The 23,106-nt window shown below is 35.0% G+C and overlaps 1 protein-coding gene across 1 annotated transcript in view; it reads right to left on the reverse strand.

Moving 5' to 3' along the window:
• LOC126828851 (RNA-binding protein 24-A) overlaps window positions 1–19,411 on the reverse strand; it is a 53,378-nt gene extending 33,967 nt beyond the window's left edge. Inside the window, exons 1-3 of the mRNA XM_050559052.2 lie at window positions 18,871–19,411; window positions 5,948–6,074; window positions 39–93 (exon numbers count right to left, since the gene is read on the reverse strand). Coding sequence (XP_050415009.1) covers window positions 39–93; window positions 5,948–6,074; window positions 18,871–19,065 — 377 coding nt within the window. The 5' untranslated portion in view covers window positions 19,066–19,411. The remainder of the gene's footprint in view (window positions 1–38; window positions 94–5,947; window positions 6,075–18,870) is intronic.
• Between the last annotated feature and the right edge of the window lie 3,695 nt (window positions 19,412–23,106).

Genomic DNA, 23,106 nt, shown 5'->3' on the forward strand with positions numbered 1-23,106 from the left:
CAGGTTTATGATGTTTAAATCTGGAAATTTGCACTCACCCATATTGGCTTGGTAGAACCGGTAATCCAGATTTAAGAGCGAAGGGAAAAGCAGCTGAAACGAAAGATATAAAAAGATCTAATATATGTAAATAGTTATTAATGGTGTTTTCTTTAAACATATGTTTTTGTTTAAAAGGCGATTCTCAGCGGTTCTTTATAAATATATTTCATTGGTGTTTAATAAACAAAAATAAATTCTCCCTTGAGGTAAATATACACCATGTACATTAGCATTTACAGCCTGTGCCAATAACCTCTCCCTGGTCTACGCTGTGCGAAACAGGTAAATCGACGACTGTCATTGAATTTCGGAGCTTTATCTAAAATGCATACATGTATATAGAAGAATATTTTCATTCATTCACTCAAGTCATCATTCTCAGATAAAGGCCAGTTATTGGCATCAAGTCATTAACAGAACTAATCAAATAATATGGCATTAATATCATTCCTTGGCGACTTCCATAATCTATCAAATACAACTTATAAACTTATAAGCGGGTCCTTGTTTATTATATGTCAAACTGTCAATCACATTTGAACCTAAAGAGAATCGGGCGTCTTGCGGGGGTAGAGGCCAATACTTGTGGTCATAAATGTGAAGTATACAAATATATCCAGTACAGGGACACTAAGCTCCCCTTTCATGGTTAATTCCAGAAAAAAAGAAAGTCAAATAATAAAATATGAAAGGTAATTTCTAGTGCAAAGCACAAACATCAAAGGTTAAAAACCATGTTATTTTTAGAGGCGTGTTATATTTTTAAAGTAGATTTTAATTGTGACCATATCTTCAGTCTAGCTGTCTATTCATTAACCCTTTAACCATAAACAGGTGCGCTTTCCACACAAATCCTAATCTCTTCTTACAACTTATATTTCTTATTTACGACATTCAAATGGCTATTTTACGACACTGAAAATGGCCGTTTTATTAGTTCTCCTTTTCTAAGTGAGAGCGTCTCTATTCTTTAAATGATCTCAAGTAATATAAACAGTTATTGGCTTAACCCCGAGTGACCTTGTTAACACTTATAAAATAAGGCCACTTATTGGGCAGTACACATCACGTGATACACATATTCATATATTTTTGATAGGAATACATTGTTTACCCCTGATATAAGTATCCGTCTACAGCGTGCTTAGTAATGTTTACTTAGTTTTTGCAATCTAATACAAGTACACGTACTTATAATGTCGCTTATAATTAGCCCATAAAGCCTTAGGAAATTGTCTCATACAAAATGGCGGCATTTAATATTGTACCCATCTAATATTAATTTTGAACTTGTCGACAGATTTTATGCACTGCTGTGCTGTGTGGTTCACCTTAGAGTCTGCAAGTTGGGTAAAACGGTGATCCGTGGTCAATGCTATCTGACAAACTTGGCACAAATAACAGATATATACAGATTGTCATAAACCCGGCTTTAAAATTGTATCAATTAAAATGTACTTTCGTTTGGCATTTGAGTACTTGACTGACCTATTTTAATCGAATATACTTGATATTGTGGTCGATACGTATGTGTTAGGGGTGGGGGAGTAACAATTGCTATATATTAATTTGCCATTTTGAAATTAAACGTCAGAGCTAGCCTTATTGTATACCGTGGATTATGATAAGGTTTTATACTTGTGGGTCACCTTTGACGCAAATTCGTGCAGCTATTGCATTGTGAAATATATATTCTTGTTTATAAAGCCACTATAAGCTATTAATCCTTATTGATTATATTTCCTGTATATGAAAGAAGTTGATTAAGAACGCCTTTTAGGAGAATAAAATGAAAAGCGACAATAGATCAGTCGATGTCAGGAATCTTAAAAGATAACACAATTCCAAGTTAAATCTTCGCACAAATATTGTATGTTAAGAAATCGATTTCGGTATCTATAGACAATATTGGATTTAGATACTCGATAAAAATCATAGCATTTCTTCCTTTTTATGGATTCTTTGTTCTTGTGTGTTGTTAATCGATATGTGAAGACACGGTTGTCCATTCTCATTTAACTATGAATTTTATTGATGTCAGAAATAATATTTACAGTAAAGGGGACTGTCCTTTGGGAAGTCTTCTAATGCAATGGACGTTTACGATAGGTTCACGGCGTCGCGGTACCAGGTTTGATCAGAATCCTTGTGCAGTGGATTCGAAAATTAAAGTATCACTTACGTTGCTGTTTGGTTGCCTGTTTATATATATTTTATAGCAACTTAGTATTGGTTTATCACTTTGTGTCAATACCTTTATATAACACTCAACTAGAAAGCGTTTCAACCACCCAAAATATGTATCAGGAGCATAAATCTTAGATTTCTTGTTATATTGCTTATTGATTTACATGTATATTTTTAAAACTTAATATTAGGGTTTTGGAGTACCTAGCTGTATATTATGTATGCTCATCACTTTACTTGAATAAAATGTCAAACTGGGTACCATGTGAAACTGCGACACCGGATCAATATATTTGACTTACACCTGTATTTACGTCATGGTTTGCAATGTCCGTATGGAGTGGTGCTTACTGTGTTAAGTAGACCACCCCTCAATATACATTATTCTTTTAGTGGGGCCATAAAATATAAATAAGACAGCGCACTCTATATATGGGTTAAATAATCCATTTCCTTTAACCAATTCAATATTCATATATTTAACATTCCTTAACTTATATAGATCATTTATAATGTGTAAAATTTAGAATACTGTAACCGAAATCGGGAGCTTTAAAGGATTAACTGTGACGTCGTAGAATAGTACATGTAGTTGTTTTACGAATGATATTCTATCCATAAACTGTACTTTTATAGGAGATAATTGAAACATTTCATGTCAATAACCCTTAAATCAGTTAACTCATCATCGGCCTATTTGCTCTCGTTATAACTAATTGCTCATTAGCCGATACTTGAAGCAGTTGTTTAATCGCTCATTTTCTTTCATGGTCAGTGATGTCTTACATGTATATATTTAATATTTTCTTCTGGGCGTCTACCTGGGAATGTCTGAATATAGCTGTGTTATCTTTAGACGGTAAAAGAAAATTATTTATACATATAGATGTATCTATTTTCCATTTCCATCGTAAACGTTTGATTTCGTCTGGGTGAACGTCATTTTCGAGTTATAGTAAACTGTATTCCATTGCCCCGTCTTCATTTTCCCGATGGGCGCAGAAAAGTACATGTAGGACGTTAAACCCCATTTCTTTTCGTATGCCATTGAATATGTAAAGCTGTATGTGGGTGATTACTATATTTGAAACAGTATGTATAAATTATATATACTATTCAAAAAAAGTAGGGGATATTTGATTTTTAAGTGTTATTAAAGTCACCTAATGAAACTGACGAAGAAACAAATGACAAAATGAAATGAAGTTCACATTCATCGATTTATTCCAAATGATCGTTAGACTAAGTAAGGCACAGACTGACCATTATAAGGGTAAAATGATACCCGGGGTCAAACAGCAAAGTTACCACAGCATCACAACCAAGTCAGTAACGGGTAAATCCTCCTCTGTTTGCCAAACAAGCATTGATCCGACGTGGCATACTCCTAATGAGACGTCTAAGGTCATTTTGGTCCAGATTGTCCCATTCCTGTTGCAACGCAGCAGCAAGTTCTTGGACATTGGCAGGACGTTGTTGACGTTGACGTAACCTCTGTCCAAGCATGTGCCAGACATGCTCGATGGGGGAGAGGTCGGGACTCAGTGCTGGCCAAGGTAATGTGGTGATGTTCTGTTGTTGGAGGTAACCTGTAACGATCCTGGCCCTGTGACATCTTGCGTTGTCATCCTGGAAGATGAAACGGCGGCCATGACGTCGTGCGAACGGCACAACATGGACTGCCAAGATGTTGTCCCGGTAGTACTGGCCTGTAACACGCCCTGCAACAACATGTAAAGCCGTTCTTCCAGCAACAGTGATGCCTCCCCACACCATAACAGAACCACCCCCAATTCGATCATGTCTGATGACGTTAACGTCTTGGAAGCGCTCGTTTCGACGACGCCACACCCTCCTACGTCTGTCCAAAAAATCAACAGTGAACCTTGACTCATCTGAAAACATCACATCGCTCCAGCGTCGATTATCCCAGTGTTGACGATCCCTACACCAACGACGTCTTGCCTGAATCTGATGATCTCTCAAACAAGGGATCACGCGAGGACGTCGGGCGCGAAGGTGACCCCTATGCAGTCGATTCCGAATCGTCTGGCCACTCACACTCACACCAGTGTCTGTTTGAAGACGAGCGCTGATCTGATTTGCTGTGATGACACGATTTCTCAAGGCCAAGGTACGGATAAATCGATCCTGGGCTTGAGTTGTCGCCCTTGGTCGACCTGAGCGTGGTCTGTCCTGTACAGATTGTGTATCACGGTATCTGGACCATAGCCTGCTTATGACAGACTGAGAAACATTCATCGTCCGCGCCACAACCGCCTGTGTTGTGCCGATCTGTAGCATGCCAAGGGCACGTAACCTTTCATTTTGGGTAAGCCGACGCATATCAAAATTTGTTTTCTGGTCACTAAAACAATTAAACTGATGTTTCCACCCTGGAATTCAATGCCACAATGACTGTAACATTCAAAGTCAGAGTCGTGCAAATCTTGGGTTGGACCCCCATGATGATCCCAAGCATCACCTGCATTCCATGCGGTAGCTATTGGTGCGTTTGGACGTCACATGTAACTGGAAATGTTTCATCTGTTAGGTTCTATAGTGACTTTTTTCGTAGTCATTTGCATATTTTAGTATTATGCCCCCAAAATCAAATATCCCCTACTTTTTTTGAATAGTATAATAGTAGATATTTATATGAGCGTGTATAGACGAATAAAATACCATTAACTATCTTATAATATACCCTCTAATAACGCACACATTTTGACATATTACTAGAGGCACTAGCAAGGTGAAAGCGGTCATGTATAACATTTTGTATTGCATATTTTGAAAAAATGGTTGGGACTTTAGAAGGGATGGAAATTATTAAGGCATAAATTTAAGTTTGTTTTGTTCAGGACACCTGGTTATAGTGGTGCAAATTTAATGAGATCCAATTTATTTTTTAATAAAGTACTTTTACGTCTATGAAATAGATTTACCTTTTTCTGTTTTATATATAAAATAGTAATATAGAGCATGCATGAATATGAGAGTTTGGTCACTCGACATTATCAATATGGATCGAGGTCACTCCACTTAGGGAACCATGGGGGATATGTTTACTCTCGAGGATTAGGGCCACACGAGACAAGACAACATTGCGAGGTTATAAAGGGTCACTAGACTACAAGATAATACCCAGGTAGTCCCTAGAGAACCCCTTCTTCACTCATTGACTCGACACTAAGACCCGACTACTGATAAAAGAAGTATTGAACCGTGGACACTGAATAACGGTATACGGCTTATAAATAACTCATAAGCGTCAAGTTATTAACAAGTATAATGAAAAAGAATGGTTTTATGACCGACCCCTGTGGAAATCCCTAATCCATCTGTCAGTAAATGTCTACTCGGTGCCTAACTCCTTATTTCTCAAATTTCATGGCTTTACACACTCTAAGGCATCTCATTTAGCCCCATTTGAAGTCTTACAAAACAATATTTTTTCAGCACATGGATTAATATACCACAGATCATTTATTCCAATGGCTTAGTTTCTTAATCGTGTCATCTATAGGGCTCATTTGAAATGAAAACGTCTTCTTATCAACAAGTTATCATGTCGAATTTGGAACGTATATTTTTTTCTGTTACTCCATCCAGTGCTATTTTTGTTTGTTCATTCAACCCTTGTCTAATCCACATGAAGTGCAAAGTAATTTTGAATCGTGTTACATGTATATTTGATTATTCCATCTATTCATACCTGATTGTAAATTTCCTCTGGGTTTAGCACCTAAGTAAGCCAGGTTAACATTGGCTTTTCTTCCGTCTATTATAGGGTTAGGGTCCTTACATGCACGTTCTGCTGCTGGTCGGTCTGACATTGTTACCTGAAAACAAATAAAAGGTAATGAATATAACATAGCTTACGGGTAGACATAACAAATCATGCGACATTTAATCCCAAATTTATTATATCGACAGGTTCTGTAAGGGAACAACTAATTTCCCTGTTTGTAAATCCAATCTCGAATGTTTTTAATAAAAGAAGGGAACACACATTCCTAATGCGACCATAGAAAAGAAAATCTAATGGACGAACTAATTTAATGGCAGATGAACTATTTAAAGCCTATAATTTATTATTGTGCAACACAATCTTTGTTTGAAGAATATCTCCTGAATTTTGTGAAAGCTTGTTAAGAGCCCTCAAGAGGAAAATATTGCAAATTGTAAGTAAATTTGTTCAATAATTATCGTTGATATTCCATTTATTATCTTTGCTGAACAGAAGAATAATCCAAACATTGACCTGCATGCCAATGTGTTCTCTGATGAACATGGAATCTGTAACTAATGATAAGCAAATAACGAGAATGTAAACCGTAAAGTATATAAATATTATAAATGAAAACCAAGTCACATATGCGATTCTACGTTACATCTACTGTGGAGAATGATTTTATGATTCATAATGTGTAACCAACTGTCTATTCTCCTTTTCATTACAAATTTATTTCAACAACTTTCCGAAAGCGTTCAGTCATTGGGTTTGAAACTTGTGCGGTGTCCACAAAGCATAGAACCAAACGAATGTACGTGTAAACTAATATGGAATGTGGAAATATGTACGTAAATGATACGGTAATAAAACTAATCTACAGGCTGATAATATAATAAAAAATGATAAAACCACAGAAACTTGATAATAAATTTATAATGAAAAACAGAAGAAAAAGTATTTCAAACATTTCAGAATAGAATAAAGAGTCATGGTATACAGACGACACTCGTCGATTTAAATTTGTGATTTGGATCACTAAAATTCGTCTCTTTTAGATACTACGTGTACTTTCACTTCTATTAATATATTATGACCTTTTTACTTTTGCTCCCTGTTTTAGTTAATTACCCGTCTTCCTTAGCCCAGTCGGAGCAGAACAGTAGGACATTAAACCCCATTTCATTTCATTTAGTTTATTAGTCAAACCAGGTGGCGAGTTTTCCTTTAAGGCGATTAATTTTATTCGGGACAGTTGTTTACAGTTAAAGGTGACAACAGATGTTATATAACGTGACAATTAATAGTTATTGTACCAGTTGTAATACATGCACATAGTCTTACTTACAGGTGACACTCAATGTACACGTTTCATATGGCCATTAAAGGGGAATTGTCACCAAATTAGAAACTTTTTACTAGCGATAATCACGTGATATTGACGATTTCTGTCGATTACCTAACCAATTAGTTTTGTCAAACATCTATCCCAATGCAATATTTAATGTGCATACGCTAACGAACATGTGCCTTTAAAGGAGTAGTTCCACCGGTAACCTTGGATATATTTTGACATGATTCAAGGTTAATGTGTCTCGTATTTTATGAATATATATTTCCAATGTGCAACTAACACCTTACTCATTTAACTGAAAAATTCAATCTGGATAAATAAATCTATATTGTTTTACATGTGCCAATAATTCAACAATATCTATGGCATGTTTGTTCAATATGCATAGTATGTGTAGTGAAGATCCACCTGATGTCCTTGTATACCCAGTCGTGCACACAGCATGCATGCTTTCAAATGAGATGAAGTGATCTGTGTTATGATTATTAGACAAAATATATCACAGGCGTTCAAATATATTAAAATATTTCATACTTAAAGGGCGCTTGAAACCGTTTTGTCCATAGAGTACACGACGTCGTGTACTGATTTTAACATGTCGATTGTGGATTTTTGGATCCCATTTTTTCGCGATAATATCGATATTGAATTCTTATTCGTGTTTTCTATTTCGAATATTATGCATAATAGTTAGTTAGAGGTTAGCTCATTTAAAAGCAACGAATCTATCCCGTAACTACGCAGATTAATGAGAAAACATATGTTTATATTAATTAACTTGGGTTTTATATTCCTCATATAAGACATACTATCCACGTGTATAGGGCTATCGATTTTCGATAAAATTATTCTGTATATAAAATTATCTTTACAGATGAATAAATATCTGAATATTTCACTGAGGAAGTGAGATTGACTTTACAAATGAAGTATGTATAGCTAACAAAATATGTATTTTATTGTTCATTAAAACGTGATTTATATTTCGTTTCGGTGAATGTATTTGATAATGTGATGTCCATGCACTGAAATGACATTTGCTGATAAATCCCGTGTAGGTGAATGCATTTGTATGTCTTGTTATCATGTCAATTTCAAAATTATCCATATACTGCGACATTTGTGTAACAGATGCACATTTTATTAAAAATGGTAAATATATATTTGAAATATACATTCCAGACACTGGCCTTGCGCATATTTCGTGTTATTTAAATTGTGTATATCAAATATGTGGGTGTATATTTGAAACGGCGTTTTAACATAATACAAATACACGTAGTAGTGTATTGAATGCATCTTTTTGTATATTGGTAATAGTTTGAATAAACATAAAGTTGATATACCACATGTGAAAATCAACAACGTGCATTAAATGATCAAAATAATTATTATTCTATATTGTATATAAGACTATTTCATATATGCATTGTCTTTTTTATGTTGTATATTAAAATCTATTTCAATTTATGATATTCACATTACATTTTTAATAGTTTATAGTGTATAGATGATATAAATGTATGACACGAATGTATGGCCCACATTTTGTTTAACTCTTTCAATTTGTGTATCGCATAGTAATGTATCTATTTGAGACGATTTTTATGTCAGGTCAGCATGATATACAAGTAATATATAACGGGATATACGTGAGATACCATGTTTAAAAGTGATATAATATAAGTATAAATGATAAGTAGTAGATATAAAACTATGGTATATTAGGTGTGATATATAAATGTAAATATTTGTGTCTAACACCCAGTAATACACAGCATTGATATAAACACAGTTGGGGGCGTTTAAAATGAGAAATATCTTACGTTTAAAAACATATATTTTACCATAGAAAACTTTCTTCTTAATAAATTGCCTCCCTTATATTACAGAAATTGTTTTTATTTGAAGTTTTTTGTTTAATGCATGGTGTACACGTATATAACAAGTACAGGAGGACAGCACCACATAAAACAATACATATTATAATGTAATGGTTATCAACGTCTTGTCTATACTAAGGTTAGTGGTTCTCCAAGACTCTGGTCACACTCTTCCCCTCGTGATCCCAGGTTTCTTCATATCCTCCCTTATTTTGAATTGTCATCTAGTAATGTTTGGCAGTGATGCAGGACGGAGGGCCTGACAAGGACAGCTGTCTAGTCCTTCGGATGAGACGAAAAACCGGGGTCCCGTGTATACATTGGAATGCACGTAAAAGATCCCTTGGCAGTTGGAATTCGATATAAGAGTAGGCGATAGTGCCGCTGCCCGGGCAAAATTTCCCTCATAGCACACTTTATGGCGTATGCCCGTCTTCATTAGCCCAGTTTAGGAGCAGAACAGTAGGACGTTAAACCCCATTTCATTTCATTTCATTTCAGTAATGTTTGGATCGTTATACTTTTATGGTGGTAATTATTAAAATCTAAATTTATGAATTGAACAGCATGTGAAGAATTGTTAATAATAGGACGCCCTTTTAGTTGCGTATATTAGTACGGTCCTTTATCTGCCGGCAGCACTTTCGATTATCAGATACAACACTACAGTATCCTTTAATAAATGTTTCACCTTGACGCATATCTTTCTCAAATCAAATTTATGCGAAAGTAAAATATAATACTAACATTAATCTGGTTCGCCTTAAGGCAAAAAACACAAAATATTTCCATGTTATTCTCTGTCTTCCAGTTAATAAGTTAAATAAAATGTCATTCTGGCTTAAATTTTTAGATAGTCCGGACATTTTGTGACGCTAGCTGAAAGTTATCCCCCACGATTTTATATGAACGCACAAAAATGCAATTATTTAGTGTACTACACGATAGGGATGCCTTTTTAAAAATATAACCCTCAATTATGATATCATTATAACGCGTTGGTACGTTCAAAACAGGTAACGTATTGTCTTCAACCCGCCTCTATTCATTATTATAATAATCACAGCTCAGCCTTACACCCCACCTAGATATGTAGACCTTTCATTTACAGGTGAAACTCCACTCGCGGCAGTCATACTTCATACCCATGATTAAAGAGACATGATGCATGTATATTTACACAAAACTGTCCGACCGTTAACAAATTAAAATTTAAACCAAAAAAGTCAATATATAATACCAATTTCTGTAACGTCATGTTTATAACTTCTATACATAGTCTATAACTTTATAACCCAAACTATATGACGTCAAATCAAGAGTATGTAAGGTTGATGTCGCTCTAGGTGAAAGCGGATGTAAAGTCCAAGAAGAGAAAGGATAAGTGGAGCGCCAAGATTAAAACTACAGCGTTTTGAACGTGTATGTATATAGCGTCCTGAACGTGTACATTGTCATGTTCGTCTAGAATATGTATGTCTATAGCGCCCTGAACATGTTTGTGTATAGCGTCATGAACGTGTATATCTATGGCGTCATGAACGTGTATATCTATGGCGTCTTGAACGTATATGCTAAATACCAAAAGTATTATCTACATCATTCAATAATTCTTTATGAAGTTATTGATATGTACATTTAAACTTTTTTGCCGCCCACTACGCGTTTTCGACGAATAATAAGTGTTATCAATCGAAACAAGACAAATTTATTGCAGATCATATTGAAAGTTCACAAATAGTCTTGAGAAATGAATAACCATAGCCTTGGTAGAAATATATCCTGCTATAAACCTTAAGGCGTTTCAGCGTTTTTGTGTACTCAAATAGCTGACTTCAGTTAACGCACATAAATAAATCGCAAATGATCTGGTCATAAACAAAACAAGCTGTACACACACTGGTTATAGATATTAAAAGACATTCACTAGCATGTCGCTTCAAATTGTACACCTTACTTCATTCATTATTAAAGGTGAATTAGGTACGAACCTTGAGAGCTATTGTCATGTTAATTGGTATACAAAAAACAAACTCAACTCAAGTCTATACCAGCATTACTTGACTAGACAGCTGGACTCCCATATGTCATACAAGTTGATCTAAATTCAGTTTTCGACAATTTGTGATTTCTTTAAACGAATAGCTTTTTTTTTTTATTATTTCTAACAAATTTATATTATAATACATACTTTTTATGAATAAATAAAATATACCTGACACATATTGCATATTTTTATAATAATTTTGTTTACCTATTGTATATTTATAAATGGGGTGAGATTACTGAATATACATTATATACCAAGTACGTAGTCTACATATATACTTGTATGTATGTAATATTATCACATATTGTGTCACGTATATTGTATTGATTACGGTTCATCTTTATTAAACATATATCTATGAACCTTAATGTATATCATGTAATATTTAATTTATGGTATTTGAGAAAATAGTGTTCTCATACTTTCCTCATTAAAACTTGGATACGAGTTCTGCACGAGGCATTGGATTCGATACTTTCAGAACAACAAAATAATATACCATTATAATTCTTTTACTTTTATAATTAATATACGTTTATATGGTTATAATTAATATGCTATTCGTCGTGTGGTAAAATGTTTTGCCTATTGATTTCAATCAACCAAAATCTAACAAGATATAAATCAATTATAAGGAAATACCCGATAATCAATTTTTATAAATCAGTGGCATTTATTAAAGGTTGTAATATTATTTTGTTTTATAGATATCATTGTATGTTCTGTGGAAAATCAATCAACCATTTTGATTGCGTTGAACACCAACTGTGTTTTATGGATAGAGCGGGGTTGGATGGCGTTGTATCTTGAGGTCTGTCATTAAGTCAACTGGCGTGGTTTCGATTCCCCGGTTGTATGTTACAAGGAGTAAGGTCGCCTGTCCAACCTCGTAAGTTTTCTCCGGGTCCTCCGGTTTCCACCCACTACTAAAGACCCCTACGCACAAGCGAATTATTGAAATAAAATTGAACCATATGTTAGTCGTGAAATGACCTAGTTTGTGTCAAGTGGGGCGTTAACACCCCCCACCCCACATATCACCAAACCTCTTCAGGTCACTGACAATAGATATATACATCATGAAACCTGTCAATTTCATATACATATATTTATCGATTCATCGAATCAAAGAAGCTTTGTATATAACATGTATACAAATTTATTTTTTATAGAATCAATTATAAAGCATATCGGAAACGATGTCATGAAATGCTGATTAAAATGATAAAACAGGTAACAATAAAAAACGTTGTTTTATATGAAATTTGATCCATTCATAAACTGATGGAAATATCTTTACAGTACCGATGATTTAGATTAGATAAAAGAGGTTAAAGATACATTCTCACAAATGTATTTATCGGGTGGTTATTTCCAAAAACAAAGTATGCCAACTTTGGTATATATGAAAAGTAGATACACCCAATCTTACTAGAAAAATACTGGATTCCCTGAAAAATATCCATGGAGCGCCCACAGGACAAAAATGAGAGGGTGTCACTAATTGTCGACTTAGGGCTGTCTGTGACTGACGCCAAAGGCTGCACGCGTAGATTGTCTGGCCTATTTTCATTAGCGAGCGCTTAATGTATAATATGTTGATAAACATGATAGTGAGCGAAGTGGAAAAAAGTGAGAGGGATTTGAAGCAAAGGTTTTATGGATTAATTAGTTTGAATATGTTTTTATCCAAATATATCGCGAAATCATCCAGTTGGTACATGGGAAGCTATCTTTAATATATAGCTATGAGAGACGGCAATGCCATAGATAATCATTCTGGTCGCAGAACAAAGTCAAATGCTATCTCAAATATCATAGCACAAGTTCTAAGTTCTATACTAATCTGACAATTATGAACGCTAATTGTAAATGTTTGGATTAATACATGTTATGTTGGACATTGACAGATGAGACGTTGTTCGATCATTTGTATCATAGTCAATAACAATTATAGTACCAACCCGTATAATTAAACACAGGCCAATTAAACATTGATTAATATTTCGTTTCGTTTATTGTTCTGGATTCTTAAACAGATTTAATCGATATTGATCATCTTCGTTAAACACACAATATTGTGAAGGTCATGCGAACCCCTGGCGATATCGGGCGTTCTAGAAATAATATACATACTCTGTTCTGTGTACGACTTGTCACTACTTTTATACATAAAACAGTGTAAGTTATGCGAACTGCTGACGATACCGGGCGTTCTAAAAAGATTATTACACACCCGGCCTCGTGAATGACACGTGTCATATACATGTATATATAAAAGGTTTATTAACCTTAGTAAAAAAATTATACTTAAAAGGGCACATGTTAATATGTGTGTATATAGGGAATATTCTAGCCGTCATCAATCAATATCTCATATTGAATTATTCATTATCTTAAACCTCGACAGATTGTTGTCAAATATATACATGTATAATGCATTTGAGTTACATCGCGACCTTGTTACCACTTTCTTAGTTTTACTTTACAGAAAGAGTTGGTGTTCTATGAATTATTAAAGGAGCTCGGCAGTGAGCAGTGTGTCTTCACTGAATTAACGATTGCAATACATGCATCTTTAAATCAAATGGGTATCTGCATTTAAGAGCCATCGCCATATTGTGAACGACCGGTAGCTCTCTTTGTTACACAATATTACATGTAACATCACATGTCCAGCTTTAATTTTACAGAAGTCAGTAAATAAACACAGATAAACTCCGCAAAGTAATGAAATTTGGCATCGAGTGTCTCAGAAAGCATACGCATACATTGTCCAGTAAATAAACACAGATAAACTCCGCAAAGGAATGAAATTTGGCATCAAGTGTCTCGGAAAGCATACGCATACATTGTCTAGTGCACAGCACGCTTCGTCCATTCCTTATGCACTACATATAATAATGTATCTAGAAATGGGGATTAGCACCAACCAGGCATGCGCCCTGCAGTTTGCGATCATGGAAATGTTGTCCGAGCAAAGACGTTTTCACCTACTCTCTATCGAATTTCAACTGTATAGGTTTATCTCACGTTATCATCAATGTGCACGCGGGACCTCGGTTTCCGTCCCACCGAAAGACTAGACCCTGTCCATTGCTATGCTCTCCGTCCTGCACCACTGACAACGGAGCGGGGGGGGGGGGCTATGTACCGAACCCTGGCCCGCTTGGTTAGTGAGCCAGTACCTTACTCAAAGAGCCATGGTGGCTCCAAAGGGCTTTATAGTTATATGCATTAATCTATAAGTAATCCTTATTACTCTTTACCTATATGAAAAACGGGGGGGGGGGGGGCAAATGGTTAGCACCTCCGGTTATACATGATAAGGAGTAGGGTAGCCTATCCAATCTCGTTGGTTTTCTAGGGTCCTACGGTTTCCTCCCACTGCTAAAGACCCCTAGGCTCTAGCGAATCATTGAAATAAAATTGAACCATGCGTTAGTCCCGAAATGACCTAGTTTGTGTTGAGTGGAAGTTAAACCCCCTTTCTCTTTCATATATATGAAAAACAACCCACCTGTACCACTAATCCGATAAAAATAAAGTAATATTTCCATTCGTTTTATATTAATAACAATAAATAATAAAATGTCCGTATGCCATATACGATATCAGTGCAGAATATTAATTAGATTTGATGTGAAACGATTTTTTAATTATACCTATTCACAAACCATAAATGTTCAATTTCTACAACATTAAAATTCTATCGATTATTAAATACACATAAATTTTATAAATTTACAACAGCATATTATAATTATTGTAAAGGTGTATAAATGCAGGTGTGAATATTATCATTTATTTACCTGTAGCGATAGACTAATTATGTTTTTACTTATATTTAATTACCGCACGTGTTGCACCAGGTAACAAGTTTACAAAGAACCCGTATGTGGAATTATAATTGAGATCCTCTGTCTGATATTAATGGAGTAACACGGAAACACATCAATTTCACTTATAACTTATCTGCGATATCGCCCTCGGTGGAAGCGGACTTTAAGCCTCGCGAACGAATGAATACACTTCTAACGTACTATTAGTAATACTGTATATAGGATTTCAACTGAAAGTCTTCGCCGGAATCCCCAGCTGGAACCAATGACTATCGTAATTAGTGCAATTCATACTCGCTATTACGGATGTGGGGGTGGAGTGGTCTTCAGTCAAGTGTCGCGGTTCCGACCAATGGCTTGTGTGTCACGAGGAGCATGTTTTCCGACAAAAATTCCTCAAATGATGACCAGAAATTTTAACTAAACTAGTTAACGCCCATCTTCTTATGTAGTGCTATATTGAAATTTTGACGATTACTGCTGTTTTAATTAAATATTTGTAGGATCTGCGCTCCGGTATTGTAAAGTACAAAGAAAGAGAGAGAGAGAGAGAGAGAAATGGGGTTTAACGTCCACTCGACACAAACTAGGTCATTTCGGGACTAACATATGGTATAATTTTATTTCAATAATTCGCTTGCGCATAGGGGTCTTTAGCAGTGGGAGGAAACCGGAGGACCCGGAGAAACCCCACGAGGTTGGACAGGCGACCCCACGAGGTTGGACAGGCGACCCCACGAGGTTGGACAGGCGACCCTACTCCTTGTCACGTACAACCGGGGATTCGAAACCACACCAGTCGACTCAATGACAGACTTTATGATACAGCGCGCGCACGCTAACCATTCAGCCATCCAACCCCCCTACAAAGAAAGAACTCTACAGTGTAATATAACGTTTATTAGAACATAGAACATGTATGGAATATAGATGAGATCAGATTGTATAGATATGGGAGATTCCCTCGAGAGAAATATCAATACTGACAATATCACAACTTACAGTCATTTAGTCTTTGTTTATATAAGCTTGTTTATTGTTTTATACCTAGTCATATACTATATAGCATAGATTATGTGTTTGTCCAGACGTTCATTATCTTATGTTTGTATTTATTTGTTTATTATCTACACTACGTGTGTGTAAAAAATATATTGGGGTGCTGCATGATGGCAAATAGTAGAGAATTGGGTTGATCTACAATAAGATAAAGTAACATAGAGAGAGTATTAAATATACATGGTATATTATAAGTATGTTTTGTATTGGTATGTACACGCATTGACGTGTGGTATAATCTTTAACACACAGCCCTACAAACCATACAACATATAGCAAATACAGCGCCAGAAAATCAGAAATGTCAAAGTTCAAGACAAACCCCTTTACAACGTATTACCGAAATAGTGTGCGATCTGTTCGATGCTTTAAATTGTGTAAATTAGGAACAGAGTTGGGACCCGTTCACAGACTTTAGAAAAAAGATTATTTTTTTGTTGCTGATTGTATTAAGTGATGTGTATGACAGACAGAAGCTGGTAAAGCATAAATCCAGCATCCTTTACTGATGCTAATGCTCAGATTGTTTCGGTGTGATAGAAAAGTTACAAACTCTGATGAAACACAATTCTCTTGATAACAGTAAATGTCGTAACATGTATTGTTAATGAATACTGATCTATGTTTCAGAAATATCTGATTCCCTAGATACCATTGTTGGATAACAAAATACAATTTAGATAACAGAAACGAGGCGTAATATGGAAATCATATTGTAATTTTATTTCTTACACAAAAAAATGATTCTCTTATAATCTAAGTGAATTGATGCTAAATGCTAAAATTAGTTAATGGTGCTATTTTTCTAAAGCGCCCAGCACACCTAATGACAGGTTACATAACGTTTAGAGTCTTAAAGTAGCTAAGTATCTAACTGAATATCATCCAAAGTCTTCGACATTGAAAACGCAAATTATTTGTCAATTTAAATTAACATTGATGTTGTGATCTTACCGGGAAAAGAAGGGCTTCTGATACCAGATATTTAAGACAAAATAATCATTTTACCATTGGTACACGAATCGTGTACCATAACGCGTTTCAGCGCCATTTGTATCAAGAGACTCGAAAAACGTGGCTACTAGAGATTGCCATTCGATTGAGACTTCTGGCGTAATTCACCGAACATAACTGACTTGAAATTAGAGTAAAAGCGGAAACGATTGAATGTAAATCAGTTTATGTACATTTATATTTACATTATTATATGCGTTGCGATCCATTTGTGTCAATTTCTAGATCCCAAATATTAGCGACTTAGCTCCTTTAAGACCATACAATCAAAGGTACTCCTGTGAAAAAAACACACTTCGATCTCAAAATTACTCAAGTAAATTAATTCCTAATCATTTCACACTGTCATATTTGTGTGTTACGAAACTTAGAAAAGCGAAGGGATGTATTTGAGAACCCATATTTCCAAACAGATCGATTCAAGAAAACATTTGTATGGAATCGGTCTTAAAATTATACATGTATGAACTAACAATTAAATCTGGACATGAAACTAGTCTTCAAGAGCTCAAATTCGTTATGCTTATCCTTAACATCAGCACATTTGAAACGAAAATCTCCGACAACTTTTGGACGGATTAAGAAAGGGCAGGTAACGCTGGTGTCATCATCCAGTCTTTTTTAAAAAAAAAATAAACTACACACGTACATGTCACCCTGTGATCTTTGGTAGCGGAGATTAAACGTACAACGTGTAAATTACTTTCGAAATATTTGCTCTTTACTTTATATATAAGAAGTAGTTGTCATGGCTATGTATTGGACTATTTCTCACATTTTAACCTTTTCACAAGTCAAACTGTAAAGTGCAATATCAATTACTGTTAGAATTCCTTAATTCATGCATGTTTATTTTGTGGTCTTTCAGCAGGGTGTCTAATAGAAGTTACTGTAAATTTAAAACAACTTAACAATCTTGTGGTTTCTTTGTGTACATGTTTTGTCATGATTCAACAATTTTCTGCATTATTTTAATATTTTTTTGTGACATTATGATGTTGCAGTGTTTGAGCGTTTGGCCTATGTTAACCATTTTGTAAAGCCATATGTGGATTATAATTAAAACTGTTATTTTTAACCAATTTGCGCTTAGTATTTACAGCTCTTTCTGAATACGGTTTGTATTATCTCAAAGTACGTGTTTCACAAAATGGTTTTACGAATCTTCAATTAAAACCCACCATTCTTGATCTTTATCGTTTTTTGTGTGAATAGCGTCTGATTACTACAGACTAGTGAATGGTACTATATAGTGCTCTTTCCTGAAATTCTCAGAAAGGTCAAACAGAGTTCTAATCACTGCCTGGTAGTATAAATGGTTTCTCGTGTTGTTAGTATTAAATTCACTAATTCTATCGTTATTCCCAACAGAATTAATTTATATTTTTATATGGATTAAGAGAAGAACATATAATTTCGTAGTATTGTACGAAATAATTGAATGTTTTGCAGTCATTAGTGTTCATTAACGATCAAATTGGGACTATCACTAATTGTACCGTTAGAATCACTAGTCTTAGGTATTGAATTTGTAATAACCGATTCATTGGAATTCATTCAAGACCTTCGTAAACAAAGCAGAAAGGTAACGAATAGGTTGAATTGAAACGTAGGCCTACTCATCAGAAGTTAGTCCGTAAATATGGATAATAACCGTACTGAGTGTACTAGAATAAACAAAATAAAAGTAGAGTTGTACTTACGAATCCATAGCCCCTGCTTTTGCCAGTTTGTCTGTCTGTTATTACCACGGCTTCTTCAATATCTCCAAATTTATCAAAGTATTCCCTTAAAGAAGCGTCGGTCGTGTGGTAAGGCAAGCCACCGACGAATATTTTGGTGAACGTGGTGTCTTTCTGTGAAATTCCGTTAGACATAGGTGTTGGAGTAGTGGCCATTTTATAGATTTAACGATTTGATAACTGAACAACACAAAAATTAAATACAACGCAAAGCTTTTGAAATCGAACGATAGTAGCTTCAGTGAATGACTGACTCGACGCTAGATATAAATAGACAAATATGCTACACGACACTACTGAAACAAGTACAACTAACGGTCCTGCTTGATTTGTTAGTTCGTTGCTGCAAGTTTCGTCTATCTATATGCGACTGTGGATTTTGGAACAACACTTTTGTCAGTATAAACAGATAAAGCCTAGAATCGTATTAAGGAGTATCCCTGTCTAGTCCCCTTTGGTATCACACACACAACTAATAGTTAGAGTTTACTTCTATACTGTTTGTCTTCAGTTATATTCGCTATAATCTCGCACTGTTAACAACAGCCAATCACCATGAAGCTAAGTTCCAAACCAACCAATCAACAATCAGACCACGCCTACTGACGTAGATGGTATCGGGCCACGTGGTCTGTTGAAAATAAGCCACGCCTAATTTTATGCCTCCGCCCATGGTCTTTGTTAGCTTCGACACTGTTCAACAAATTAATTTGTTTGTGGCCATTAAATTTATTAACTATGAATGGGGAAACGAACTAGATTAGAACTTAACCGCTGCTGAGGCTAAATTCCATACTTTCAATAAAGTTTATTCAAGATTCGATAATGCAACTCGCAAAATTGGACGTGAAATAAAGCCCCGCCCAAGACCTGCCTCGTGAACTACGAACCCACCCACAAGGGATTCGTCAGAAGCATGAAAAATTCGTTGCCTCTCTCTCTTGGGAGATGTTCTGAGTTCTAGGATAACAAGGAAGAAAGCTTTTACAAAGAATTCTCAGACCTTTTGTTTGAAATTGAGATGGGGTCCGGAGAAATAACACGAACAAGAAATTAAGCTACTACATGTGAACTTAACAGAAATCTTCACCCACGTGGAAATATTTTGGCTTGGAACCAAGCGGAGAAGGTGACCTTGAAGACGTAACACAATAGTGAAAATTAAGAGAACATTTATTGTCGATTTTTTATATTTCAACTTGCAATAATCTACTTCCATTAGTCTTTAAAGCGGTACACTCTTTTATAGTTGTAAATAGGTATGAAAGCCTCGATTATCTTTTCGGAGACGACAACTATTAGTAACATTTCTAATTGACGAAAATGAAACAATTTAACGTCTAATCCCCCCCCCCACCCCCAAGCAACCCATCCGACCCAACACAGCAAAACTTAAAACCCCAACATTTCTTAATAAGCGAAACATGCAGACCTTCAGTGCATACACAATCAAAAGTATGGCTATCAAAAAGCATACTGGTCCAAAAAAACATTGGGTCAATAATTGCCAATTTCCCATCTGTTAATTTCACAATTCCATCATTTCTTGGTGTCTGCACGAGAACTCTTTTCTTTCCGTGAGTAGAATGGTATTAGTTTTTGTTATCTTTCTGTTGACCAGCTTCTTAACTGTATAATGTTAACTTGTAGTGATTGGGTACCATTAGTTAAAGTGAAGAAGGACCAGTATCACAGTTTGACTCAATATTTGTATCTTCCTCGATAGCTTAAATATGTTGTACAAAAACGTGACTTTAGCCTGGGATTTTTTTAAAAAGAAAAATGGTAGACTTATTACGATAGCTAACAGATAGCTCAACAGAGCTAATTGAAGAATAAGCAATAATTAACTGTTCAGTTGTTGACAGAATAAGACTATCAACACGATAAATCAATTCTTGTCTGTTATAAAATAGGCTCCATGTGAAAACTCAAGTCCCAAATACAAGGAATCTAAGCAAACCAAGGGGTACCGAGTCAAACCTCGACATCGCATTTTATAACAAGACAGAAACATGTGAGAAAGTTGATACACTTCCGGGTGTTTGATATTAAACCTATTTATTCTATTATGTCTATATAAAGTTTTTTAATTATTCTAAAATGCGGGTGGGGGGTAATAAAAGTTAAATCAAAACTAACAAAAATATTTTTTTTATCGGGTATCGTAGATTTCTATTTATTTCAAAGGGCGGTGAGTGTTTTTGAACTTCTTGAAATGGGAATTGGCGTTTTTGTGATCTATGGCGGTCGGGAAAATGGTAATTTTGAATTGGACGTGATTCCAAGGAATACTGACCCCCGGTATGTTCAAATCTGACATAAAGCGGCCAGTCTATCACCAAGATAAAGACGTTTTAACTTTCCATTCCGTAGTCGTATACAGTTTTCGTGGGTTTCCTGTCCTTTAAATCTTTACTCAAAAACATGGGTACTTATATTTCCATAATCCGGTGACCCTAAGGTTACGTTGAATATGATATTGTTCAAAATTAATTACATTTTGGTTAAATGGACAATATCTCTTCAATAAAGAAAGAAAATGATTCTGAACTCCCCACCTATCTGCTCCAACCCCTGCACGCAAGCGAATTATTGGTTCCGAAATGACTTAGTTTATGTCGAGTGGACGTTAAGCCTCAATCCTTCTCTCCCAAAATTGACATTAACGCAAAGCCCCCCCCCCTCTCTCTCTCTCTCTCTCTCTCTCTTTGCTCTCCAACCGGACTAATGAAGACAGGAATATATCTTTCAGACTACCGCTGTAAGATGATAGTATGTACTATGATGGTATACGAGGTACGTGTGTATACACGTGCTGATCTATAAACATATGTATATAATCATAACAATATGTTGATTTGTAGACGTATATTATTATTGTTATATGATATACACTACTTACATCATAATCTATAATATGTATTACATATTACTTGTATATTACTTACAACTAAAATATGAAATAAATCTAACGAAATACTGCAGAAATTCCTACGAAATGGTCTTAACACTTCACAAAAAAAAACCCATGAATAAGAATTTATTGGATAAAATAATATTTGATGTGCACTCGTTACTTATATATACATACTTACTATATTAATTATTTATAAATAGGTGAGTAGTATATAAAAACTGCGAAATATAAAGAAATATATCACACGTTTGGTACGTTCTTAATTGATGTATATCCTTTAAATTAGTACATACATATTACATAACCATTAACGTCATACTTATTTATGATAGCAAATATATAGGAGAATAGTATTGTTTTTAAAAATGACTGCCAAACCACATGGGTTTTTTAATAGGTGTTTATGTCACTTCACACGAATTCCCTAGGTATGTTGAGTGAACGTTATGGTCAAACAGGGCATAGCGTCAGTAACAAATTTACCCCAAACAACACTGTGTACTGTCCATCTGTCTTCATTAGCCCGGTTGATGCAGGAAAGTAGGACGTTAAATCTCACTTCATGTCTCTCGTAGGACCTGGTATTAAATGCAGTCATTTATCTATTATCTATATACATTTACAAATAGCGAGGAAGGGTGGTGGATGTTTTGGGGGTTTGTTTTTTTTTGCATATCGATTCAGTTTACTATGTTTGAACGACACCAGATACAACATGCTTTCTCTTTCCAGAAAACCTGATGTTACTTGCCACCATGGGCTCATCTGCATAACTTCATGTGTGTCCATCTTTGACCTTTGTTTTTGATGTTGATCTTTGTTCAATCACTGTTGCTATTAGTGTATTTTATGTACTCATATTTGTTCTGCCTGTGTTGTGTTGACCAGTATTCCTGTGTTGTGTTGACCAGTATTCCTGTATTGTGTTAAACAATATTCTTGTATTGTGTTAAATAGTATTCCTGTATTGTTCTGACAGTATTCCTATAATGTTTGTTACCTTATAAATGATATAATTATGTGAGTCAAATTCTCTTTCTATATTTTGCTTTATATTTATTGTAAGAACGATTCCAGATATTCAACCTACAATTCAACTCTATAATCATGTGATATTACAAATAAATTATTGTCAATATTCAGACTTTCACTCATTTTCTTAAAACTCATTTTGGTCACTGTTTAACGACTTAGACCCGGAGGGATTAATGTTAATCCATTTACCTGACCGAGGTTAATCCCAGTTATGAAAATAAAAATATTTATAGGTAAGATTT

This window comes from Patella vulgata, chromosome 1, assembly GCF_932274485.2.
Source record: "Patella vulgata chromosome 1, xgPatVulg1.2, whole genome shotgun sequence".
In the NCBI taxonomy this organism is placed as follows: domain Eukaryota; kingdom Metazoa; phylum Mollusca; class Gastropoda; family Patellidae; genus Patella; species Patella vulgata.